The 27,836-nt window shown below is 40.7% G+C and overlaps 2 protein-coding genes and 1 long non-coding RNA gene across 5 annotated transcripts in view; all 3 read right to left on the bottom strand.

Annotated features, from left to right (window-relative positions):
• Nucleotides 1-476: 476 nt before the first annotated feature.
• Nucleotides 477-22,616, bottom strand: LOC115182233 (gastrula zinc finger protein XlCGF7.1-like). Of its 3 annotated transcripts, none has more exons than XM_029743858.1 (3): nucleotides 22,537-22,616; nucleotides 8,658-8,741; nucleotides 477-1,409 (listed from the first exon to the last, which is right to left on the bottom strand). In XM_029743858.1, exons 1-3 carry the CDS (start codon nucleotides 22,562-22,564, stop codon nucleotides 538-540), a joined length of 984 nt encoding a protein of 327 aa, XP_029599718.1. In that variant the 5' UTR covers nucleotides 22,565-22,616; the 3' UTR covers nucleotides 477-537. The 3 variants fall into 3 exon arrangements, with proteins under 3 accessions (XP_029599718.1, XP_029599720.1, XP_029599719.1); XM_029743860.1 differs by having other exon boundaries at nucleotides 8,658-8,769; nucleotides 22,565-22,595; XM_029743859.1 differs by lacking the exon at nucleotides 22,537-22,616 and having other exon boundaries at nucleotides 8,658-8,821.
• Nucleotides 15,741-22,495, bottom strand: LOC115182234 (uncharacterized). Its single transcript, XR_003873685.1, has 2 exons — nucleotides 22,456-22,495; nucleotides 15,741-17,031 (listed from the first exon to the last, which is right to left on the bottom strand). It is a non-coding gene; the product is annotated as an uncharacterized LOC115182234 (long non-coding RNA).
• Nucleotides 22,617-25,638: 3,022 nt separating the features above from the next.
• LOC115182222 (zinc finger protein 883-like) overlaps nucleotides 25,639-27,836 on the bottom strand; it is a 36,489-nt gene continuing 34,291 nt past the window's right edge. The window contains exon 4 of the mRNA XM_029743845.1: nucleotides 25,639-27,309. Within this exon, the coding sequence (XP_029599705.1) occupies nucleotides 26,057-27,309 (1,253 nt within the window). The 3' untranslated portion in view covers nucleotides 25,639-26,056. The remainder of the gene's footprint in view (nucleotides 27,310-27,836) is intronic.

Raw genomic sequence — 27,836 nt, 5'->3', positions numbered from 1 at the left:
GAGAATAAGGGGTACAAAAAAATATATTTTTGTTTTCAGACCAAAAGTATAATTTTTTTTTTTACTAGAAAGCTAACAATATTATATTGAGATGTATAAAGATAAGCATGTGTTGATTGATTAGTGAAACATTTTTATGAGTGAGAAATGAAAACAAACTTTACATCTACTACACATCTGTATTTAGGCAATTTCTGATTTATTCAGTCAAATAAACAGATAATATCAAAATATTTCTAAATAAGCATCTAGGTCTATAATACGCCTACAAGTAACAATACACAGATGTATATAATGAATGTCCACTAGTGGTGTTCCATATTTAATTGATATTCAGATTTATATTAAAAGATATGTTGCTTTAATGAAATGCTTTTTACTAAATTCATAACATTTCTAGGCTAAAATCAAGAAATGCACATTCTACTAATCTATTTAATAACTGTAATTTAAAAATATCCAAATCATATTTTTCATATCAACATTTAATAAAAAAACAGACGTCAGAACACAGCCTCTCTATTCTGTCATGTGATCTCAGGTCCTCTGTCCAGGAAAGTGTGTTAAGATCTCTCCAGAGTGTATTCTCTTCTTATGTTTGTTCAGGCTTCCTAACTGGGTAAAACTCTTTCCACAATGTGAGCAGTGGTGTGGTTTCTCCCCCGTGTGTGTCCTTTCATGTGATTTTAGGTCCTGTGATCGTGAAAATCTCTTTCCACAGTGGGAACATTGGAACGGCTTTTCTTCTGTGTGTATTATATTATGGTTGTTCAGGTTCCCTAACTGGGTAAAACTCTTTCCACACTGGGAGCAGTGGTAAGGCTTTTCTCCTGTGTGTTTCATCTGATGTTTTTTTAGGTTCCCTAACTGAGTAAAATCCTTTCCACACAGGGCACAATGGTGTGGCTTCTCCCCTGTGTGTGTCCTCTCGTGTGATTTTAGGTGCTGCAATCCTGAAAATCTCTTTCCACACTGGGAACATTGGAAAGGTTTTTCTCCTGTGTGTATTCCTTTATGCTTTTTCAGGCTCCCTAACTGGGTAAATCTCTTTCCACACTGGGAGCAGTGGTGTGGTTTATCACCTGTGTGTGTCCTCTCATGTGATTTTAGGTGCTGTGATCGTGAAAATCTCTTTCCACACTGGGAACATTGGAAAGGCTTTTCTCCTGTGTGTATTCCTTTATGCTTTTTCAGGTTCCCTAACAGGGTAAAACTCTTTCCACACTGGGAGCAGTGGTGTGGCTTCTCCCCTATGTGTGTCCTCTCATGCTGTTTCAGCTTCCATAACCACTTAAAACTCAAATTACACTGGGAGCAGTGGTGTCGTCTCACTGGTTTGGGCGTCTCTGGGTCTGGTTCTCCTGAAGGACTCTTCTTCCATCTGTCAGAGTGAGAGTCTGGTCTCTCTCCTGCCAAAGACAGAGTATTTAGTTAAACAGAGAGATCTGAATGAAATCTCCTGCTCTTCCTATGAGGTTTAATCCATTACCCTGTTGTAATATATAGTGGCGCTGGAGGAGATGGCTGCCGTTTTACAGGCTCTTAACCAATTGTGCTATTGTGTGTGTTTTCTCGCATTATTTGTAACTTAGTTTGTACATAAAGTTTCTGCCACAGTCTACTGCTGCTCTTTATTTGTTTTTATTTATCTATTTGTTACTTAAGAAAAATAAGTGTTAAAACTTCATTGTTGGTTAAGGGCTTGTTGTATTCCTGCTGTATTCCAGTTGTATTTTTTATTTATTTGATTACGAGATCACTCATTATTCAACTTGCATTTGGATCCTGGATGCCGATTGGTTAATAGCCATAAGTTATTCACAATACTACCTGGGTAATGTTAACAGTTCCATTTGAATCAATCCTATGCATACACTGTCCCACAGCCCAGCCAGGTAATTCATCAACTAATCTCCACTGTTCCACTGCCCAGCCAGGAAATTCATCAACTAATCTCCACTGTTCCACAGCCCAGCCAGGCAATTCATCAACTAATCTCCACTGTTCCACTGCCCAGCCAGGAAATTCATCAACTAATCTCCACTGTCCCACAACCCTGCCAGGTAATTCATCAACTAATCTCCACTGTCCCACAGCCCAGCCAGGCAATTCATAAACTAATCTCCACTGGAAAAAAGCATCTTGTTTAATCCTTGCTATCTGTCTCTCCGACCTCTGCAACCGAGCCATTTTGTATGTAAAATAAAATATGTATAGAACTTATTTGGGGGATTTATTATTGCATAGATATGTTTTATCTCCCTTTACTTGCTATAATTACACCTAGTGGCCAATTGTTGGTTTGCTACTAGAATGGTACATTAGGGGTTAAGATGGGGCTAGAATGGTACATAAGGGGTTAAGATGGGGCTAGAATGGTACATTAGGGGTTAAGATGGGGCTAGAATGGTACATTAGGGGTTAAGATGGGGCTAGAATGGTACATAAGGGGTTAAGATGGGGCTAGAATGGTACATAGGGGTTAAGATGGGGCTAGAATGGTACATAGGGGTTAAGTTGGGGCTAGAATGGTACATAAGGGGTTAAGATGGGGCTAGAATGGTACATAAGGGGTTAAGATGGGGCTAGAATGGTACATTAGGGGTTAAGATGGGGCTAGAATGGTACATTAGGGGTTAAGATGGGGCTAGAATGGTACATTAGGGGTTAAGATGGGGCTAGAATGGTACATTAGGGGTTAAGATGGGGCTAGAATGGTACATTAGGGGTTAAGATGGGGCTAGAATGGTACATTAGGGGTTTAGATGGGGTTAGAATGGTACATTAGGGGTTAAGATGGGGCTAGAATGGTACATTAGGGGTTAAGATGGGGCTAGAATGGTACATGAGGGGTTTAGATGGGGCTAGAATGGTACATGAGGGGTTTAGATGGGGCTAGAATGGTACATAAGGGGTTAAGATGGGGCTAGAATGGTACATTAGGGGTTAAGATGGGGTTAGAATGGTACATTAGGGGTTAAGATGGGGCTAGAATGGTACATTAGGGGTTAAGATGGGGCTAGAGTGGTACATTAGGGGTTAAGATGGGGCTAGAATGGTACATAAGGGGTTAAGATGGGGCTATAGTGGTACATAAGGGGTTAAGATGGGGCTAGAGTGGTACATTAGGGGTTAAGATGGGGCTAGAATGGTACATTAGGGGTTAAGATGGGGTTAGAATGGTACATTAGGGGTTAAGATGGGGCTAGAATGGTACATTAGGGGTTAAGATGGGGCTAGAATGGTACATAAGGGGTTAAGATGGGGCTAGAATGGTACATTAGGGGTTAGATGGGGCTAGAATGGTACATTAGGGGTTAAGATGGGGCTAGAATGGTACATGAGGGGTTAAGATGGGGCTAGAATGGTACATTAGGGGTTAAGATGGGGCTAGAATGGTACATTAGGGGTTAAGATGGGGCTAGAATGGTACATTAGGGGTTAAGATGGGGCTAGAATGGTACATTAGGGGTTAAGATGGGGCTAGAATGGTACATTAGGGGTTAAGATGGGGCTAGAATGGTACATGAGGGGTTAAGATGGGGCTAGAATGGTACATTAGGGGTTAAGATGGGGCTAGAATGGTATGCAACAAGTGTTTTGTTTAATTCTGTTTTAAAAATTAAGTTACTGTTGTGTTTTCTGCAACATAATGTAATTACCAGTAGGCCTATAGGGCTACTCACTCAAACCATGAAACGGAAAAAGTGTGAGATGCTAAACGTAATTTAATGACAGATGCTAAACTTCATTTAATGCTGCAATATAAAAACCTGTTCACATTTTCCCCATAAACAATGACTTGACTCAGGCCTACGTTTGATATTACCCTAATAAAGTTTAGAAACTTTTGTTTCGGTTTGGTGTGGATATTATTGGGTTTAGCTATGGTTTGGTGTGGATATTACAGGGTTTAGCTATGGTTTGGTGTGGATATTATTGGGTTTAGCTATGGTTTGGATATTATAGGGTTTAGCTATGGTTTGGTGTGGATATTATAGGGTTTAGCTATGGTTTGGTGTGGATATTATTGGGTTTAGCTATGGTTTGGTGTGGATATTATTGGGTTTAGCTATGGTTTGGTGTGGATATTATTGGGTTTAGCTATGGTTTGGTGTGGATATTATTGGGCTTAGCTATGGTTTGGTGTGGATATTATTGGGCTTAGCTATGGTTTGGTGTGGATATTATTGGGTTTAGCTATGGTTTGGTGTGGATATTATTGGGCTTAGCTATGGTTTGGTGTGGATATTATTGGGTTTAGCTATGGTTTGGTGTGGATATTATTTGGCTTAGCTATGGTTTGGTGTGGATATTATTGGGTTTAGCTATGGTTTGGTGTGGATATTATTGGGCTTAGCTATGGTTTGGTGTGGATATTATTGGGTTTAGCTATGGTTTGGTGTGGATATTATTGGGTTTAGCTATGGTTTGGTGTGGATATTATTGGGTTTAGCTATGGTTTGGTGTGGATATTATAGGGTTTGGCTATGGTTTGGTGTGGATATTATAGGGTTTAGCTATGGTTTGGTGTGGATATTATAGGGTTTAGCTATGGTTTGGTGTGGATATTATAGGGTTTAGCTATGGTTTGGTGTGGATATTATAGGGTTTAGCTATGGTTTGGTGTGGATATTACAGGGTTTAGCTATGGTTTGGTGTGGATATTACAGGGCTTAGCTATGGTTTGGTGTGGATATTATTGGGTTTAGCTATGGTTTGGTGTGGATATTATTGGGTTTAGCTATGGTTTGGTGTGGATATTATTGGGTTTAGCTATGGTTTGGTGTGGATATTATTGGGTTTAGCTATGGTTTGGTGTGGATATTACAGGGTTTAGCTATGGTTTGGTGTGGATATTATTGGGCTTAGCTATGGTTTGGTGTGGATATTATTGGGTTTAGCTATGGTTTGGTGTGGATATTATTGGGCTTAGCTATGGTTTGGTGTGGATATTTTTGGGTTTAGCTATGGTTTGGTGTGGATATTATTGGGTTTAGCTATGGTTTGGTGTGGATATTATAGGGTTTAGCTATGGTTTGGTGTGGATATTATTGGGTTTAGCTATGGTTTGGTGTGGATATTATTGGGCTTAGCTATGGTTTGGTGTGGATATTATTGGGCTTAGCTATGGTTTGGTGTGGATATTATTGGGTTTAGCTATGGTTTGGTGTGGATATTACAGGGTTTAGCTGTGGTTTGGTGTGGATATTATTGGGTTTAGCTATGGTTTGGTGTGGATATTATTGGGTTTAGCTATGGTTTGGTGTGGATATTATTGGGCTTAGCTATGGTTTGGCGTGGATATTATTGGGTTTAGCTATGGTTTGGTGTGGATATTATTGGGTTTAGCTATGGTTTGGTGTGGATATTACAGGGTTTAGCTATGGTTTGGTGTGGATATTATTGGGCTTAGCTATGGTTTGGTGTGGATATTATTGGGTTTAGCTATGGTTTGGTGTGGATATTATTGGGTTTAGCTGTGTGGATATTATTGGGCTTAGCTATGGTTTGGTGTGGATATTATTGGGCTTAGCTATGGTTTGGTGTGGATATTATTGGGTTTAGCTATGGTTTGGTGTGGATATTATTGGGTTTAGCTATGGTTTGGTGTGGATATTATTCGGTTTAGCTATGGTTTGGTGTGGATATTATAGGGTTTAGCTATGGTTTGGTGTGGATATTATTGGGTTTAGCTATGGTTTGGTGTGGATATTATTGGGTTTAGCTATGGTTTGGTGTGGATATTATTGGGTTTAGCTATGGTTTGGTGTGGATATTATTGGGTTTAGCTATGGTTTGGTGTGGATATTATTGGGTTTGGCTATGGTTTGGTGTGGATATTACAGGGTTTAGCTATGGTTTGGTGTGGATATTATTGGGCTTAGCTATGGTTTGGTGTGGATATTATTGGGTTTAGCTATGGTTTGGTGTGGATATTATTGGGTTTAGCTATGGTTTGGTTTGGATATTATAGGGTTTAGCTATGGTTTGGTGTGGATATTATAGGGTTTAGCTATGGTTTGGTGTGGATATTATAGGGTTTAGCTATGGTTTGGTGTGGATATTATTGGGTTTAGCTATGGTTTGGTGTGGATATTACTGGGTTTAGCTATGGTTTGGTGTGGATATTATTGGGTTTAGCTATGGTTTGGTGTGGATATTATTGAGTTTAGCTATGGTTTGGTGTGGATATTATTGGGTTTAGCTATGGTTTGGTGTGGATATTATTGGGCTTAGCTATGGTTTGGTGTGGATATTATAGGGTTTAGCTATGGTTTGGTGTGGATATTATAGGGTTTAGCTATGGTTTGGTGTGGATATTACTGGGTTTAGCTATGGTTTGGTGTGGATATTATTGGGTTTAGCTATGGTTTGGTGTGGATATTATTGGGTTTAGCTATGGTTTGGTGTGGATATTATTGGGTTTAGCTATGGTTTGGTGTGGATATTATTGGGTTTAGCTATGGTTTGGTGTGGATATTATAGGGCTTAGCTATGGTTTGGTGTGGATATTACAGGGCTTAGCTATGGTTTGGTGTGGATATTATAGGGCTTAGCTATGGTTTGGTGTGGATATTATTGGTTTAGCTGTGGTTTGGTGTGGATATTACTGGGCTTAGCTATGGTTTGGTGTGGATATTATTGGGTTTAGCTATGTGTTTGGGTATTATGTGTTTGGATATTATTTGGTTTAGCTGTGTGGATATTATTGGGTTTAGCTATGGTTTGGTGTGGATATTATAGGGCTTAGCTATGGTTTGGTGTGGATATTACAGGGTTTGGCTATGGTTTGGTGTGGATATTATAGGGCTTAGCTATGGTTTGGTGTGGATATTATTGAGTTTAGCTATGGTTTGGTGTGGATATTATTGGGCTTAGCTATGGTTTGGTGTGGATATTATTGGGTTTAGCTATGGTTTGGTGTGGATATTATTGGGTTTAGCTATGGTTTGGTGTGGATATTATTGGGTTTAGCTATGGTTTGGTGTGGATATTATTGGGTTTAGCTATGGTTTGGTGTGGATATTATTGGGTTTAGCTATGGTTTGGTGTGGATATTATTGGGTTTAGCTATGGTTTGGTGTGGATATTATTGGGCTTAGCTATGTGTTCCAACTGACTCTGACAGTTGAACTTGAGGTGGGGAAAAATGTTTTAAGTCTAACAGAGTTACTCCTTTAATCTAACAATATAATTGTTGGACTTTATAGCACTCCCAGAAGGCCTGATTCATGGAGTCACTGTTTGTTTTACACTTAGGACATGACTCTGCCGTTGTGCTGTAGAATTGTAATAAACTGAAGAAAATAAATCCAAGAGGGGTGAAGGCTTTCTATTGGTACTGTATGAACAAATACAGATGTGGAGACACCCCACATTTGGCCCCTGGGGAGAGTAACAGCCACTATAACATAAAAAAGAACGCAAATATGTAAATTCCAATTAAGCTTCCAGAGTTGATAGTCCATAGTGTTCCATTGCCTATAAAGGAGTTGAGTTCCAGAGTCCATAGCGTTCCATTGCCTATAATGGAGTTGAGTTCCAGAGTCCATAGCGTTCCATTGCCTATAACGGAGTAGAGTTCCAGAGTCAATAGCGTTCCATTGCCTATAACGGCCATATCGGTGACCATTTTAGGTCGTCAGATTAGCTCAATTGCCAATTTCTCAGCCTGACTATCACAGAAACTCACAACTTTTGAATGAATAACATGGAATGGAATGTATCAAAATAACTGTTCAAAACATGAAAAACATATTTGTAAACACAACATTTTACAATAAATGTGTACAAATGTTTTAATATATGCTCTTTTTGGGGATTTTAAATCATCAACTTGTGTTACAAAAGGTTAATAAAAGAAACAGTGTAACTGTTTGACAGAAATGGTCATTTTTCCATAATTTCCAACATTGGGAATGTTGGTGCTTTTAGACTAAGATAACATATGGAATTGTTTTAAGATGGTTATGCTGTTAATCATTTAGCTATTAGATTAAGAATTGTAGGATCCCTTTAGGTATCCCCACAAAAATATTTAAACATTTGATAAAATCTTTTATTTGTCCTTTACTACTATAGCCCATAGAAACGCATTTTAATAACACATTCATAAATGGCAAAAAAGACATTCCTTATTAATCAACATTTTGACTAAGGTTTTGAAGTCTGTCCTTGATCTAGCAGATATAAAAAAAGATAAGGAAATATTTTTTGTTTTTTTGGACACACATTTAACCCCTTATTTCTGTTGGCACAAAACTAACTCCATCGGCTTTTAAATAACCTGTGGTCATTTCTTTTTTACATTTCATCCTGATCAAAATGATCCTTCCTTGTCTTGATTCTGTCCTCTTCATCATTTGAAGTCAGACATGAGTTGATTTTTGCATTAATGTGATGTCAAGCATAGACACTGAGCAAAGCACTACAGAAAGAGATATTCACATGTTTACAAATGTTGTGAAAAAATATAATGGGAAGCATTTGATCCATAAACGTTTTGTTGGCCGCCCCCCCACTCTTTGTAGCTTTCACAATTCCTACAGTACAGAACTATTAAAGTGTAGAACTTCAGTAGAATGCCCCTTTAAAACCACACATCGGTTCAACAACTGCAGAGTTTGTACCCCTGTTTTTAAGATATTACTCACTGTTGTTAATCAGATCTCCTGTCTCCTCCTCTTCTTCTTCCAATGTGACAGTGATCTCCCCCACTTCCTTCATTCCAAAAATATCTGCCTCTTCTTTCACTGTGACAGTCACCTCCTCTTTCTCTTCCTCCTCCTCTTTTACTGTAACATCCTCCTCCTCTTTCACTCTGAACGCGTCTTCATCTTCTGCCAATTTAACTTCTTTCACTGTAACAGCCTCAATCTCGGCTTCTTTTTTTACTGTGACATCCTCTTCTTCCTTCTCCTCTTTCACGACAACGTTCAGCCCCAGAGCTTCTTTCTCCGTCCAGCAGATCCCCTCTTCAGAAGGGGAGTCGTTTAGTGAGCTCATGGTCGGGATGTTAGCTAGATAGCTAGTTAGCATTAGTGACTAGACTAGTACTACTGCTAATTTACCCAGCTAGCTAGCTGACTAACAACAACGTAAATATTCAATTAAATTGGATAACTAGCTAGTAGATACGACAAGTGTGTTTATAACACTGTGTCTAATATACACCGAAAGCTTATAAAGAGCTTGAATGTTTTCGGCTATGTTGGCTAGAAAGATACAGAGATGGATAAGAAGTGTTGAAGAAGCGTCCCGTCCATTAGATTATACGTCACACTGGCAGCATTGCCTGAAACAGGCACATCGCCATCTGCTGGCTGGAAGGGTAACACAGTCGAGGGAAGTTTCAATTTTGGTTAATACTTACTGTAGTAGACATCTGTTGGGTTGGTAGGATGTGGAACGACCCACCTCATTGGTTAGTAATCCCAGTTGTAGAAACATTTGTCGGGTTGGTATAATGTGGAAAGACCCACCTCATTGGTTAATATTCACTGTAGTAGAAACATCTGTTGGGTTGGTAGAATGTAGAAAGACCCACCTCATTGGTTAATATTCACTATAGTAGAAACATCTGTCCTAACCTGGAAAAATACTCCTGATGTTCTGACTGACATGTTGTGTTATCTACCTTCCAGCCATCCATTCACCCACTCAGAAGACCTCTAGTGATGTTCTGTCTGACATGTTGTGTTATCTACCTTCCAGCCATCCATTCACCCACTCAGAAGACCTCTAGTGATGTTCTGACTGACATGTTGTGTTATCTACCTTCCAGCCATCCATTCACCCACTCAGAAGACCTCTAGTGATGTTCTGACTGACACGTTGTGTTGTGTTGTCTACCTTCCAGCCATCCAATCACCCGCTCAGAAGAGCTCATTTCTGTAAGTACATAGATGTACATGTACATAATCAATGTCCACTAGTGGCTAACACAGTTAAAAATATTCATTTTCTTCTTATTCAGATAAAAATTGTTGTGATGTGACTATCATTAATCTGATGACTGTTACTTATTTTATCAAACTAACTATGTTTAATTGTTACTAATTGTTTAATTGTTACTCGACGGAGGTTTCGCGGAAGCAGATCGGGGTGCCTTGTGAGGATCCGGCGACGAGTGGCTAATCTGCCTTTGCCATCGGTACTATTGGCCAACGTACAATCACTGGGTAATAAAGTGGACGAACTACAAGCACGTATATCCTACCACAGGACATTAAAAACTGTAATATCTTATGTTTCACCGAGTCGTGACTGAACGACGACATGAATAACATACAGCTGGCGGGATACACTGTATCGGCAGGATAGAACAGCAGCCTCTGGTAAGACAAGGGGTGGCGATCTATGTATATTTGTAAACAACAGCTGGGTGCACGATATCTAAGGAAGTCTCAAGGTTTGCTCGCCTGAGGTAGAGTATCTCATGATAAGCTGTAGACTACACTATCTACCTAGATAGTTTTCATCTATATTCTTCGTAGCTAACTATTTACCACCGCAAACCGATGCTGGCACTAAGACCGCACTCAATGAGCTGTATAAGGTCATAAGCAAACAGAAAAATGATCATCCAGAGGTGGCGCTCCAAGTGGCCGGGGACTTTAATGCAGGGAAACTCAAATACGTTTTACCTCATTTCTGCCAGCATGTTAAATGTGGAACCAGAGGGGGAAAAAAACTCTAGTCCACCTTTACTCCAAATATAGCGACGCGTACAATGCTCTCCCTCACCCTCCATTTGGCAAATCTGACCATAATTATATCCTCCTGATACCTGCTTACAAGCAAAAACTAAAGCAGGAAGCACCAGTGACTCAGTCAATAAGAAAGTGGTCAGATGAAGCAGATGCTAAGCTACAGGACTGTTTTCCTAGAACAGACTGGAATATGTTCCAGGATTCTTCCGATGGCATTGAGTGCACCACATCAGTCACTGGCTTCATCAATAAGTGTATTGATGACGTCGTCCCCACAGTGACTGTACGTACATACCCCAACTAGAAGCCATGAATTACAGGCAACATTCGCACTGAGCTGCCGCTTTCAAGGAGCGGGACTCTAAATCCCGTAATGCTCTCCGACAAACCATCAAACAGGCAAAGCATTGATACAGGACTAAGGTCGAATCTTACTACACCTGCTCCGACGCTTGTCGGATGTGGCAGGGCTTGCAAACTATTACAGGCTACAAAGGGAAGCACAGCCGAGAGCTGCCCAGTGACACGAGACTACCAGATGAGCTAAATAACTTCTATGATCGCTTCGAGGCAAGTAACACTGAAACATGCATGACAGCATCAGCTGTTCCGGACGACTGTGTGAATACGCTCTCCGCAGCCGATGTGAGTAAGACCTTTGAACAGGTCAACATTCACAAGGCCGCAGGGCTAGACGGGTTACCAGGACGTGTACACTAAGCATGCGCTGACCAACTGGCAAGTGTCTTCACTGACATTTTCAACCAGTCCCTGACTGAGTCTGTAATACCAACATGTTTCAAGCAGACCACCATAGTCCCTATGCCCAAGAACACTAAAGTAACCTGCCTAAATGACTACCGACCCGTAGCACTCACGGTCTGCAGCCATGAAGTGCTTTGAAAGGCTGGTCATGGCTCACATCAACACTATTATTCAAGAAACCCTAGACCCACTCCAATTTGCATACCGCCCCAGCAGATCCATAGATGACGCAATCTCTATTGCACCCCACACTGCCCTTTCATACCTGGACAAAAGGAACACCTATGTGAGAATGCTGTTCATTGACTACAGCTCAGCATTCAAAACCATAGTGACCTCAAAGCTCATCAATAAGCAAAGGACCCTGGGACTAAACACATCCCTCTGCAACTGGATCCTGGACTTCCTGACGGGCCGCCCCCAGGTGGTGAGGGTAGGTAACAACACATCCTCCACGCTGATCCACAACATGGGGGCCCATCAGGGGTGCGTGCTCAGTCCCCTCCTGTACTACCTGTTCACTCATGACTGCACGGCCAGGCACGACTCCAACACCATCATTAAGTTTGCCAATGACACAACAGTGGTAGGCCTGATCATCAACAATGACGAGACAGCCTATAGGGAGGAGGTCAGAGACCTGACCGTGTGGTGCAAGGACAACAACCTCTCCCTCAACGTGATCAAGACGAAGGGGATGATTGTGGACTACAGGAAAAAGAGGACTGAGCACGCCCCCATTCTCATTGACGGGACTTTAGTGGAGCAGGTTGAGAGCTTCAAGTTCCTTGGCGTCCACATCACAAACAAACTAACATGGTCCAAGCACACCAAGACAGTCGTGAAGAGGGCACAACAAAACCTATTCCCCTCAGGAGACTGAAAATATTTGGCATGGATCCTCAAAAGGTTCTACAACTGTACCATTGAGAGCATCCTTACAGGTTGCATCACTGCCTGGTATGGCAACTGCTTGGCCTCCGACCACAAGGCACTACAGAGGGTAGTGCGTACGGTGCAGTACATCACTGGGGCCAAGCTTCCTGCCATCCAGGACTTATATACCAGGCGGTGTCAGGGGAAGGTCCTAGAAATTGTCAAAGACTCCAGCCACCCTAGTCATAGATGATTCTCTCTGCTACCGCACGGCAAGCAGTACTGGAGCGCCAAGTCTAGGTCCAAGAGGCTTTTAAACAGTTTCTACCCCCAAGCCATAAGACTCCTGACCATCTAATCAAATGGCTACCCAGACTATTTGCATTGCCCCCCTTTTACACTGCTGCAACTCTGTTCTTATCGATGCATAGTCACTTTAATAACTCTACCTACAGCGAGGGAAAAAAGTATTTGATCCCCTGCTGATTATGTACGTTTGCCAACTGACAAAGAAATTATCAGTCTATAATTTTAATGGTAGGTTTACTTGAACAGTGAGAGACAGAATAACAACAAAAAAATCCAGAAAAATGCATGTCAAAAATGTTATAAAATTATTTGCATTTTAATGAGGGAAAAAAGTATTTGACCCCTCTGCAAAACATGACTTAGTACTTGGTGGCAAAACCCTTGTTGGTAATCACAGAGGTCAGACGTTTCTTGTAGTTGGCCACCAGGTTTGCACACATCTCAGGACGGATTTTGTCCCACTCCTCTTTGCAGATCTTCTCCAAGTCATTAAGGTTTCGAGGCTGACGTTTGGCAACTCGAACCTTCAGCTCCCTCCACAGATTTTCTATGGGATTAAGGTCTGGAGACTGGTTAGGCCACTCCAGGATATTAATGTGCTTCTTCTTGAGCCACTCCTTTGTTGCCTTGGCCGTGTCTTTTGGGTCATTGGCATGCTGGAATACCCATCCACGACCCATTTTCAATGCCCTGGCTGAGGGAAGGAGGTTCTCACCCAAGATTTGACGGTACATGGCCCTGTCCATCGTCCCTTTGATGCGGTGAAGTTGTCCTGTCCCCTTAGCAGCAAAACACCCCCAAAGCATAATGTTTCCACCTCCATGTTTGACGGTGGAGATGGTGTTCCTGGGGTCATAGGCAGCATTCCTCCTCCTCCAAACACGGCGAGTTGAGTTGATGCCAAAGAGCTCCATTTTGGTCTCATCTGACCACAATACTTTCACCCAGTTGTCCTCTGAATCATTCAGATGTTCATTGGCAAACTTCAGATGGGCATGTATATGTGCTTTCTTGAGCAGGGGGACCTTGCGGGCGCTGCAGGATTTCAGTCCTTCACGGCGTAGTGTGTTACCAATTGTTTTCTTGGTGACTATGGTCCCAGCTGCCTTGAGATCATTGACAAGATCCTCCCGTGTAGTTCTGGGCTGATTCCTCACCGTTCTCATGATCATTGCAACTCCACAAGGTGAGATCTTGCATGGAGCTCCAGGCCGAGGTTGATTGACAGTTCTTTTGTGTTTCTTCCATTTGCGAATAATCGCACCAACTGTTGTCACCTTCTCACCAAGCTGCTTGGCGATGGTCTTGTAGCCCATTCCAGCCTTGTGTAGGTCTACAATCTTGTCCCTGACATCCTTGGAGAGCTCTTTGGTCTTGGCCATGGTGGAGAGTTTGGAATCTGATTGATTGATTGCTTCTGTGGACAGGTGTCTTTTATACAGGTAACAAACAGATTAGGAGCACTCCCTTTAAGAGTGTGCTCCTAATCTCAGCTCGTTACCTGTATAAAAGACACCTGGGAGCCAGAAATCTTTCTGATTGAGAGGGGGTCAAATACTTATTTCCCTCATTAAAATGCAAATCAATTTATAACATTTGTAACATGCGTTTTTCTGGATTTTTTGTTGTTATTCTGTCTCTCACTGTTCAAATAAACAAACCAACCATTAAAATTATAGACTGATCATTTCTTTGTCAGTGGGCAAACATACAAAATCAGCAGGGGATCAAATACTTTCCCCCCTCACTGTACATGTACATATTACCTCAATTACCTCGACTAACCGGTGCCCCTGCACAAAGGCTCTCTCCCGGTACCCCCTGTATATAGTCTCCACATTGACTCTGTACCAGTATCCCCTGTATAAAGCCTCGCTATTGTTATTTTACTACTGCTCTTTAATTATTTGTTACTTTGTTCTTTTTGTATTTTTCTTAAAACTGCATTGTTGGTTAAGGGCTTGTAAGTAAGCATTTCACTGTAAGGTCTACCTACACCTGTTGTATTCGGCACATGTGACAAATAAACATTTATTTGACTTGATTTGATAAGGACCTGTGTTTTCTCTAACATGGGGGAATAATACTGATGGGAACATTGAAGAGGTCGTGAATGTTCTTCATGACAACAACTTATCAATGTTATCAGAAAATCAACACATTTTCATACATCTTTAGCTTGAAGACTAGAACACTAATTAACTAAATGAAACCAAAACAACTACATTTCTTGAGGATTCAAGGTTAGAATCAAGAAATACACACTATATTCATCCAATTACTAATTTACATTTTAAAATATCTAAATCATATCATGAACATCTAAGGGTTCTTACATGTATCCAATCTATCAAAGTGTAGAATCAAAACAAAATACATTTTAAAATTATCTGATTTTAGACATAATCATGTCTCCAGAGGAAAAAAATAAAACAGGCCTATTCTTCATGAATATTTCATATAAACAATAAGATTTAATGTGGCATAAAACAACAATCATTATAAGTCAGAACACAGCCTGACCATTCTGTCATGTGAATTCAGGTCCTCCGTCTAGGAAAATGTCTTTCCACAATTAGGTTCCCTCACTAGAACTCTTTCCAAGCTGTGAGCTTATCCTCCCCTGTGTGTGTATGTTCTCATGCCTTTTCAGGCTCCCTAACTGGGTAAAACTCTTTCCACACTGGGAACAACTGCGTGATTTCTCCCGTGTGTCCTCTCATGATCTTATTGTTTCCCTAAATTGGTCAAATATTTTCCACTGGGACCATGGTAAGATGTGTGTGTCCTCTCATGCTCCTTAAGGTGATTTAACAACCTAAAATTCATTAGGCAATGGGAACATGAGTAAGGCTTCACTGCAGAGTGTATTCTCTTCTTATGTTTGTTCAGGCTCCCTAAATATGAAAAATCCTTTCCACACAGGGAGCAATGGTAAGGTTTCTCCCCGGCTGTGTCCTCTCATGTGATTTTAGTTGCTATGTACTGTGTTTCCAAAGACACATTGGTGTGGCTGACTTCCGGATTAAGTGAGCAGTGTGTCAAGAAGCAGTGAGATGTATAAAGAGAAACGTGTTGATTGATTAGTGAATATTTTTAATGAGTTAGTTGAGTTGAAAACAAACTTAACATCTACTACACATATGCACATTAGGCAATTTCTGATTAATTCAGTCAAACAAACATGTATATCAACAAAAAAGCACCTAGGTCTATAATGGTCCTACATGTAACAATACACAGATGTATATAATGAATGTCCACTAGTGCCGTTCCACATTATATTTATATTCAGACAACAATATGTTCCATTAATCAAATCAGCACCTGTGTTTTCTCTGACATGGTGGAATAATACTGGTGGGAACATTGATGAGGAAGTGAGTGTTCTTCATGTCAAAAAATTGTCAACGTTATCAGAACAACGTCATCAAATGTTCATACACCTTTAGCGTGAAGACTACTACACAATTTAACTCAATGAAACACATCTAAATTCATAACATTTCTAGGTTAAAAATCAAGAAATGCACATTCTACTAATCTATTTAATAATTGTAATTTTAAAATATCCAAATCATATTTTTCATATCAACATTTATTTAAAAACAACCTCAAAACATAAGTCAGAACACAGCCTCTCTATTCTGTCATGTGATTTCAGGTCCTCTGTCCAGGAAAGTATGTTAAGATTTCTCTCCAGAGTGTATTCTCTTCTTATGTTTGTTCAGACTTCCTAACTGGGTAAAACTCTTTGCACAATGGGAGCAGTGGTGTGGTTTCTCCCCTGTGTGTATCATCTCATGTGATTTTAGGTCCTGTGATCTTGAAAATCTCTTTCCACAGTAGAAACACTGGAAAGGCTTTTCTTCTGTGTGTATTATATTATGGTTGTTCAGGTTCCCTAACTGTATAAAACTCTTTCCACACTGGGAGCAGTGGTAAGGCTTTTCTCCTGTGTGTATTCTCTTATGTTTGTTCAGGCTCCCTAACTGGGTAAAACTCTTTCCACAATGGGAGCAGTGGTGTGGTTTATCACCTGTGTGTTTCATCTCATGTGATTTTCTTTCCTGTGATCGTGAAAATCTCTTTCCACACTGGGAACATTGGAAAGGCTTTTCTCCTGTGTGTATTCCTTTATGCTTTTTCAGGTTCCCTAACAGGGTAAAACTCTTTCCACACTGGGAGCAGTGGTGTGGCTTCTCCCCTATGTGTGTCCTCTCATGCTGTTTCAGCTTCCATAACCACTTAAAACTCAAATTACACTGGGAGCAGTGGTGTCGTCTCACTGGTTTGGGCGTCTCTGGGTCTGGTTCTCCTGAAGGACTCTTCTTCCATCTGTCAGAGTGAGAGTCTGGTCTCTCTCCTGCCAAAGACAGATTATTTAGTTAAACAGAGAGACCTGAATGAAATCTCCTGCTCTTCCTATGAGGTTTAACCCCTTACCCTGTTGTAATATATAGTGGCGCCGGAGGAGATGGCTGCCGTTTTACAGGCTCTTAACCAATTGTGCTATTGTGTGTGTTTTTTCACGTTATTTGTAACTTAGTTTGTACATAATGTTTCTGCCACCGTCTACTGCTGCTCTTTAATTATTAGTTATTTTTATTTATCTATTTGTTACTTAACTCTTATTTTTCTTAAAACTGCTTGGTATTCCTGTTGTATTCAGTGCATGTGACAAATAAAATCTGATTTGATTACTAGATCCCTCATTATTAAACTTTACATTTGGATCCTGGATATCAATTGGTTAATAGCCATTAGTTATTCACAATACTACCCGGGTAATGTTGGCTGTTAACAGTTCCATTTGAATCAATCCTACAGCCCTCCCAGGAAATTCATAAACTAATCTCCACTGTTCCACAGCCCAGCCAAGCAATTCATCAACTCATCTCCGCTGTCCCACAGCCCAGCCAAGCAATTCATAAACTAATCTCCACTGGAAAAAAGCATCTTGTTTAATCCTTGCTATCTGTCTCTCCGACCTCTGCAACTGAGCCATTTTGTATGTAAAATAAAATATGTATAGAACTTATTTGGGGGATTTATTATTGAATATAAATGTTTTATCTCCCTTTACTTGCTATAATTACACCTAGTGGCCAATTGTTGGTTTGCTACTAGAATGGTACATTAGGGGTTAAGATGGGGCTAGAGTGGTACATAAGGGGTTAAGATGGGGCTAGAGTGGTACATTAGGGGTTAAGATGGGGCTAGAATGGTACATTAGGGGTTAAGATGGGGCTAGAGTGGTACATAAGGGGTTAAGATGGGGCTAGAGTGGTACATTAGGGGTTAAGATGGGGCTAGAATGGTACATTAGGGGTTAAGATGGGGCTAGAATGGTACATAAGGGGTTAAGATGGGGTTAGAGTGGTACATTAGGGGTTAAGATGGGGCTAGAATGGTAGATAAGGGGTTAAGATGGGGCTAGAATGGTACATTAGGGGTTAAGATGGGGCTAGAATGGTACATAAGGGGTTAAGATGGGGTTAGAGTGGTACATTAGGGGTTAAGATGGGGCTAGAATGGTAGATAAGGGGTTAAGATGGGGCTAGAATGGTATGCAACAAATGTTTTGTTTTAATTCATTTTATATACATTTAGTTGATTCCCTACTGGATTTCAAATCATCATTACCACTTCTATGACATGGGACGTTCAAATTCTCTCCCTCCTCTGTCTACAGAGCACACGGATTGTACCGGGAGGGGTACAGACTACGATTCCCTGTCACCATTCACTTTGTGAGGTGCCTCTCCACTCAATAGATGGCTAGAATATGCATATTGTTCATTCTAGCAGGAGAGGGCTCGACAGACTAGCCAGTTAAAACTGTTAGATGAAAAGTATACCTAGTAATATGAAGTGGGTAAAATAGTGGGCTGAAAATGAGTGGTAACTGGCTGATTAGCCGACGGCCAGCGATGATGGAAAACAGAGTTTAGTACAATAGAGCTCAGTACGGTACAATAACACACATTATAGTGTGTTCAACTCTAGTGTGTAATGAACTCTACTCAACTCTACTATACTCCACTTTTCTGTACTGTACTCTACTGTACAGAAAATATTTGTAAATCTTAATACTCTGAACAAAAATATAAACGCAACATGTAAAGTGTTGGTCCCATGTTTCATGAGCTGAAATAAAAGATCCCAGAAATGTTCCATATGCACAAAAAGCTTCTCAAATTTAGTGCACAAATTTGTTTACATCCCTGGTAGTGAGCATTTCTCCTTTGCCAAGATAATCCATCCACCTGACAGGTGTTGCATATCAAGAAGCTGGTTAAACAGCATGATCATTACACAGATGCACCTTGTGCTGGGGACAATAAAAGGCCACTCTACAGATGTCTAAAGTTTTGAGGGAGTGTGCAATTGGCATGCTGACTACAGGAAAGTCCACCAGGGTGTTTGCCAAAAATGTTATGTTAATTTCTCTGCCATAAGCCGCCTCCAACGTCGTTTTAGAGAATTTGGCAGTATGCAAATTCCGCAGACAACCGTAACCACGCCAGCCCAGGACCTCCACATCCAGCGATCGTCTGAGACCAGCCACCGGACAGCTGATGAACTGTGGGATTGCACAACCAAAGAATTTATGCACAAACTGTCAGAAACCGTCTCAGGGAAGCTCATCTGCGTGCTCGTCATCCTCAACAGGGTCTTGACCTGATTGCAGTTTGGCGTCGTAACCTACTTCAGTGGAATAATGCTCACCTTCATTGGCCACTGGCACGCTGGAGAAGTGTGCTCTTCATGGATAAATTCCGGTTTCAACTGTACCATGTAGATGGTAAACCCCAGGTATGGCGTCGTGTGGACGAGCGGTTTGCTGATGTCAACTAATCGCATTTTATTGATGGCAATTTGAATGGACAGAGATACCGTGACAAGATCCTGAGGCCCAATGTCGTGCCATTCATCCGCCGCCATCACCTCATGTTTCAGCGTGATAATGCACGGCCCCATGTCTCAAGGATCTGTACTCAATTACTCTAAGCTGAAAATGTCCCAGTTCTTCCATGGCCTGCATACTGACCAGACATGTCACCCATTGAGTATGCTTGGAATGCTCTGGATCGACGTGTACGACAGCGTCTTTCAGTTCCCACCCATTTCCAGCAACTCTTGCAAAGCCATTGGAGAGGAGTGGGACAATATTCCACAAGCCACAATCAACAGTCTGATCAACTCTATGGGAAGGAGATGTGTCTCGCTGCATGAGGCAAATGGTGGTCACACCAGATACTGACTGGTTTTCTGATCCACAACCCTACCTTTTATTTTAGGTATCTGTGAACAACAGATGCATATCTGTATTCCCAGTCATGTGAAGTCCATAGATTAGGGCCTAATGAATTTATTTCAATTGGCTGATTTCCTTCTATGAACTGTAACTCAGTAAAATCTTTGAAATTGTTGCATGTTGCGTTTATATTTTTGTTCAGTCTATTCAAATTCTACAGCACAACGGCAGGGTCATGTGTTAAGTGGAAACTAACAGCATAAGGTGTTTACATGTCCTGATAACGAACCTTATGTACCACTCTAGCCCCATCTTAACCCCTAATGTACCATTCTAGCCCCATCTTAACCCCTAATGTACCATTCTAGCCCCATCTTAACCCCTTATGTACCATTCTAGCCCCATCTTAACCCCTAATGTACCATTCTAACCCCATCTTAACCCCTAATGTACCATTCAAACACAACAGAAAATGTCTCAACAGAATTAAACAAAACACTTGTTGCAGTGTATTTAAAGCTGGTTTAAACCTTCACAAAAGTTTGGAACAGACTTATATAGCAGCAAATTTAATACAATTGTATTTATTTATTTAACTCCTTATGGACACCTATATCTATAACACTAGTAACCTAAAAGTAGTAGCCTATCTGTACACCTATATCTGTTAATATCATAGAGTGGACTCCTAACCCTATTAATACCACGCAGTGGACTCCTATTAATACCACGCAGTGGACTCCTATTAATACCACGCAGTGGACTCCTATTAATACCACGCAGTGGACTCCTATTAATACCACGCAGTGGACTCCTATTAATACCACGCAGTGGACTCCTATTAATACCACGCAGTGGACTCCTATTAATACCACACAGTGGACTCCTATTAATACCACACAGTGGACTCCTATTAATACCACACAGTGGACTCCTATTAATACCACACAGTGGACTCCTATTAATACCACACAGTGGACTCCTATTAATACCACACAGTGGACTCCTATTAATACCACACAGTGGACTCCTATTAATACCACACAGTGGACTCCTATTAATACCACACAGTGGACTCCTATTAATACCACACAGTGGACTCCTATTAATACCACAGTGGACTCCTAAGCCTATAGGTCTATATTCATTGCCCTGGCATCACCCAGTGGGAGGTTTATTTCTCTCTCTCTTTCTCTACTCAGATCTGAACGGGTCTCTCGGATCAGAACCAGCACGGGTCTGTTTGGCTCTGTTTCTCACAGGCCTTTTCGGGTGGATCTCAGTTTTTTTTTTTTTATTAATTTATCCACTGTCTTAACGATGGAGGGTAATTTGATTTCCAGTTTTTAAACATTTTTCAAAATGATTGAGGAGAAAAGTACAACTCAGCCCATTGGGTATCTCACCGCACCCCCATTTGCCATGTCTTGAAATATGAAGATAGACGGATTAAAAGTTGTACATATTGTAAAACTTCTGACAGACAACTTTCTAACTCTCGCCCAGAATTTTTGGCCTTTATAGCACTCCCAGAAGGCCTGAATCATGGAGTCACTGTTCGTTTTACACTTAGGACATGACATAACGGAGTTGAGTTCCAGAGTACATAGCGTTCCTTATCAGTGGCTATTTTAGGTCATCAGATTAGCTCAATTGCCAATTTCTCAGCCTATCACAGAAACTCTTGAATGAATAACATGGAATGGATGAAATATATCATAATAACTGTTTAAAACATGAAAAACATATTTGTAAACACAAAATTTGACAAAAAATGTGTACAAATGTTTTAATATATGCTCTTTTTGGGGAATTTAAAACATCAACTTGTGTTACAAAAGGTTAATAAAAGAAACAGTGTTACTGTTTGACAGAAATTGTCATTTTTCCATAATTTCCAACATTGGGAATGTTGGTGCTTTTAGACTGAGCTAACATATGGAATTGTTTTAAGATGGTTATGCCGTTGATCATTTAGCAATTTGCAAAAAGAAATGTTTAACTATGCAAGCCAGTTAAGAACACATTTTTATTTTACAATGACAGCCTACCCCAAGCAAACCCTCCCCTAACCCGGAAGACGCTGGGCCAATTGTGTGCCGCCCTATGACACACATTTAACTCTTTATTTCTGTTGGCACAAAACTAACTCCATCAGCTTTTAAAAAACCTGTGGAAATTATTATTGTATACATTTCATTCTGATCAAAACTATCCTTCCTTGTCTTGATTCTGTCCTCTTTGTCATTTGAAGTCAGACATGAGTTGATTTTTGTTTTAATGTGATGTCAAGCAAAGCACTACAGAAAGAGATATTCAGATGTTTACAAATGTTGTAAAAAATATAATGGGATGCATTTGATCCATTAACGTTTTGTTGCCCCCCCCCACACACACTCTTTGTATCTTTCACAATTCCTACAGTACAGAACTATTAAAGTGTAGAACTTCAGTAGAATGCCCCTTTAAAACCACACATCGGTTCAACAACTGCAGAGTTTGTACCCCTGTTTTTAAGATATTACTCACTGTTGTTAATCAGATCTCCTGTCTCCTCTTCTTCTTCCAATGTGACAGTAATCTCCCCCACTTCCTTCATTCCAAAAATATCTGCCTCTTCTTTCACTGTGACAGTCATCTCCCCCAATCCAAATACTGCATCCTCCTCTTCCTCCTCTTCTTTTACTGTAACATCCTCCTCCTCTTTCACTCTGAACGCGTCTTCATCTTCTTTCACACTAACGTCTTTCTCTTCTTCTTTCACTGTAACAGCCTCAATCTCGGCTTCTTTTTTTACTGTGACATCCTCCTCTTCCTTCTCCTCTTTCACGACAATGTTCAGCCCCAGAGCTTCTTTCTCCGTCCAGCAGATCCCCTCTTCAGAAGGGGAGTCGTTTAGTGAGCTCATGGTCGGGATGTTAGCTAGATAGCTAGTTAGCATTAGTGACTAGACTAGCACTACTGCTAATTTACCCAGCTAGCTAGCTGACTAACAACAACGTAAATATCAAACTAAATGGTGTAACTAGCTAGTAGATACGACAAGTGTGTTTAAAACACAGTGGCTAATATACAACGAACGCATTTAAAGAGCTGAAATGTTTTCGGCTATGTTGGCTCGAAGCTACCGAGGTGAATAACTCGCTTTTGTTGTTGAAGAAGCGTCCCGTCCATTAGATTATACGTCACACCGGCAGCATTGCCTGAAACAGGCACATCGCCATCTGCTGGGTGGGAGGGTAACACAGTCGAGGGAAATTTTCATTGTATTTTGAAACAAAAGGGTAGATTTTTTATTTATTTTATTATGTGTTGATTATTGAATATCTTTAATTAGTGAGAATTTAAAACACTCTACCATACTACTGTACATCTGCATTTAGGAAATCAAACAAACAAACAGATAATATCCCAATAAGGTAGCTAGGTCCAAATGGTATAACAGGACTGAGTAGGTTCAAACTGCTCCTACACGGTGTAACAGTACTGAGTAGGTCCAAACTGCTCCTACACGGTGTAACAGTACTGAGTAGGTCCAAACTGCTCCTACACGGTGTAACAGTACTGAGTAGGTCCAAACTGCTCCTACACGGTGTAACAGTACTGAGTAGGTCCAAACTGCTCCTACACGGTGTAACAGTACTGAGTAGGTCCAAACTGCTCCTACACGGTGTAACAGTACTGAGTAGGTCCAAACTGCTCCTACACGGTGTAACAGTACCAGCCCAACAGATGTGTCTACTACAAAGAATACTAACCAATGTGGTGTACGGAGGCCAACTTATTGTTTACCTGTTTTCTGTTCTAAACTGGGAACAAACTAAAGAAGCAAAGTCATTTAAATACAAGGTCAAAGGCTGTCAAAACCCTCCTGATGTTCTGACTGACATGTTGTGTTTTCCACCTTCCACTCACAAGAGCTCATTTCTGGAAGTCCCTAGATGTACAGTTGAAGTCGGAAGTTAACATACACCTTAGCCAAATACATTTAAACTCTGTTTTTCACAATTCCTGACATTTAATCCTAGTAAAAATTCCCTGTCTTACGTCAGTTAGGATGACCACTTTATTTTAAGAATGTGAAATGTCAGAATAATAGTAGAGAGAATGATTTATTTCAGATTTTATATCTTTCATCACATTCCCAGTGGGTCAGAAGTTTACATACACTCAATTAGTATTTGGTAGCAATGCCATTAAATTGTTTAACTTGGGTCAAACATTTAGGGTAGCCTTCCACAAGCTTTCCACAATAAATTGGGTGAATTTTGGCCCATTACTCCTGACAGAGCTGGTGTAACCGAGTCAGGTTTGTAGGCCTCCTTGCTCGCCTACGCTTTTTCAGTTCTGCCCACAAATGTTCTATAGGATTGAGTTCAAGGCTTTGTGATGGCCACTCCAATACCTTAAGCCATTTCGCTACAACTTTGGAAGTATGCTTGGGGTCATTGTCCATTTGGAAGACAAATTTGCGACCAAGCTTTAACTTCCTGACTGATGTCTTCAGAGGTTGCTTCAATATATCCACATCATTTTCCTCCTCATCATGTCATCTATTTTGTGAAGTGCACCAGACCCTCCTGCAGCAAAGCACCCCCACAACATGATGCTGTCACCCCCGTGCTTCACGACTGGGATGGTGTTCTTCGGCTTGCAAGCCCCCTCCCCTCCCTTTTCCCTCCAAACATAACAATGGTCATTATGGCCAACCAGTTCTTTTTTGTTTCATCAGACCAGAGGACATTTCTCCAAAAAGTACGATCTTTATCCACATGTGCAGTTGCAAACCGTAGTCTGGCTTTTTTATGGCAGTTTTGGAGCAGTGGCTTCTTCCTTGCTGAGCAGCCTTTCAGGTTATGTCGATATAGGACTCGTTTTACTGTGGATATAGATACTTTTGTACCTGTTTCCTACAGCATCTTCACAAGGTCCTTTGCTGTTGTTCTGGGATTGACTTGCACTTTTCGCACCAAAGTACGTTCGTCTCTAGGAGACAGAAAGCGTCTCCTTCCTGAGAAGTATGACAGCTGTGTGGTCCCATGGTGTTTATACTTGCATACTATTGTTTGTACAGATGAACGTGGTACCTTCAGGTGTTTGGAAATTGCTCCCAGGGATGAACCAGACTTGTGGAGGTCTACATTTTTTTCTGAGGTCTTGGCTGATTTCTTTTGATTTTCCCATTATGTCAAGCAAAGAGGCACTGAGTTTGAAGGTAGGCTTTGAAATACATCCACAGGTACACCTCCAATTGACTCAAATGTTGTCATTTAGCCTATCAGATGCTTCTAAAGCCATGACATAATTTTCTGGAATTCATCAAGCTGTTTAAGGGCACAGTCAACTTATTGTATGTGAACTTCTGACCCACTGGAATTGTGATACAGTGAATTTTAAATGAAATAATCTGTCTGTAAACAATTGTTGGAAGAATTACAAGTGTCATGCACAAAGTAGATGTCCTAACTGACTTGCCAAAACTATAGTTTGTTAACAAGAACTTTGTGGAGTGGTTGAAAAGTTTTAATGACTCCAACCTAAGTGCATGTAAACTTCTGACTTCAATTGTACATGTATATAATGAATGTCCACTAGTGGCTAACACAGTTAAAAATATTCATTATACTTCTATTCAGATAAAAATGTTGCATTAATCAAATGTGTTTTACAATCAGCAGCTGTGTATTCTCTAACATAGTGGAATAATACTGATGGGAACAGTCAAGATGTGGTGAATGTTTTTCATGTTAACGTTATCAGAACATCACCACATTTTCATACATCTTTAGCTTGGAGACTAGAACACAAATGAACTAAATTAAACCAAACAACTACATACACACAATATTCATCCAATTAACAATTTACATTTTAAAATATCCAAATCATGTCATGAACATCTAAGGATTGTAACATGTATCCAATCTATCAAAGTTTAGAATCAAAACAAAATACATTTTAAAATTATAATCAGATTTTAGACATAATCATGTCTCCAGAAGAAAAAAATAAAACAGGCCTATTGTTGATTAAGATTTAATATGAACAATATGATTTAATGTGGCATAAAACAACAGTCAAACATAAGTCAGAACACAGCCTGGGAATGGGAACATGGATAAGAATTCACTCAAGAGTGCATTCTCTTCTTATGTTTGTTCAGGCTCCCTAAATGGGAAAAATCCTTTCCACACAGGGAGCAATGGTAAGGTTTCTCCCCGGTGTGTGTCCTCTCATGTGATTTTAGTTCCTGCGATCGTGGAAATCTCTTTCCACAATGGGCACAGGGGTAAGGCTTTTCTCCTGTGTGTGTCCTCTCATGTGATTTTAGGTCCTGTGATCGGGAAAACGTCTTTTCACAATGGGCACAGTGGTAAGGCTTTTCTCCTGTGTGTATTCTATTATGTTTGTTCAGGCTCCCTAACAGCGAAAAATTCTTTTTACACTGGGAGCAATGGTATGGTTTCTCTCCTGTGTGTGTCCTCTCATGTGATTTTAGTTCCTGTGGTCGTGAAAATCTCTTTTCACAATGGGCACAGGGGTAAGGCGTTTCTCCTGTGTGTATTCTCTTATGATTGTTCAGGCTCGCTAACTGTGCAAAACTTTTTTCACACTGGGAGCAGTGGTATGGTTTCTCCCCTGTGTGTGTCCTCTCGTGTGATTTTAGTTGCTGTGATCGTGTAAATCTCTTTCCACAATGGGAACATTGGAAAGGCTTTTCTCCTGTGTGTTTCCTTTCATGCTCTTTTAGGTTACCTAACAACCTAAAACTCTTTCCACAATGGGAACAGTGGAAAGGTTTTTCTCCTGTGTGTATTCTATTATGTTTGTTCAGGCTCCATAACTGGGTAAAACACTTTCCACAATGGGAGCAGAGATACGTTTTCTCCCTTGTGTGTGTCCTCTGATGTATTTTTAGGTTCTGTGATCGGGAAAATCTCTTTCCACACTGGGAACATTGGAAAGGCTTTTCTTCGGTGTGTTTCCTTTCATGCTCTTTTTGGTTAGCTAACTGAGTAAAACTTTTTGCACACACGGAGCAATGGTAAGGTTTCTCCCCGGTGTGTGTCCTCTCATGCTCCTTCAGCTTATCCAACAACCTAAAATTCTTTCCACAATGGGAACAGTGGTACGGCTTTTCTCCTGTGTGTATTCTACTATGTTTTTTTAGGTTCTGTGATCGTGAAAATCTCTTTCCACACTGGGAGCAGTGGAAAGGCTTCCCACCTGTGTGTTTTCTCTCATGCTCTTTTAGGTTCCATGACAAATTAAAACTCTTATTACACTTGGAGCAGTCGAGTCGTGTCACCGGTTTGGGAGTCTCTGGGTCTTGTTCCTCTGAAGGACTCTTACTGCTGTCAGAGTGAGAGTCTGGTCTCTCTCCTGCCAAAGACAGAGCATTTGGTTAAACAGAGAGATCTGAATGAAACCTCCACATGATAAAACTCTCTTCCTATGAGATTTAATCTAGACTAGATCCCTCATTATAAAACCGTACATTTGGATCCTGGATGCCGATTGGTTAATAGCCATTAGTTATTCACAATACTACCTGGGTAATGCTGTTAACAGTTCCATTTGAATCATTCCTACACTTCCACTGTCCCACAGCCCAGCCAGGAAATTCATCAACTAATCTCCACTGTCCCACAGCCCAGCCAGGAAATTCATCAACTAATCACCACTGTCCCACAGCCCAGCCAGGCAATTCATCAACTATTATCCACTGTCCCACAGCCCAGCCAGGCAATTCATCAACTAATCTCCACTGTCCCACAGCCCAGCCAGGCAATTCATCAACTAATCTCCACTGTCCCACAACCCTGCCAGGTAATTCATCAACTAACCACTCGGAAAAAAGAAACTCAACATTATTACCCCAAGCTTCTAGTCCAGCATTTGGTTTGTAA

This window comes from Salmo trutta, unplaced genomic scaffold, assembly GCF_901001165.1.
Source record: "Salmo trutta unplaced genomic scaffold, fSalTru1.1, whole genome shotgun sequence".
Classification (NCBI taxonomy): domain Eukaryota; kingdom Metazoa; phylum Chordata; class Actinopteri; order Salmoniformes; family Salmonidae; genus Salmo; species Salmo trutta.
This window is presented reverse-complemented; position numbering and strand designations above follow the sequence as displayed.

Excerpts from the sequence above, each read along its gene's own strand:
- LOC115182233 (XM_029743858.1), bottom strand. The coding sequence starts at position 22,564 with ATGACTGTCACAGTGAAAGAAGAGGCAG. Across the intron at positions 8,742-22,536 it reads CACAGTGAAAGAAGAGGCAG|ATATTTTTGGAATGAAGGAA; the intron begins ATATTTTTGGAA and ends AAGAAGAGGCAG. Across the intron at positions 1,410-8,657 it reads AGGAGATCTGATTAACAACA|GAGAGAGACCAGACTCTCAC; the intron begins GTGAGTAATATC and ends TGTCTTTGGCAG.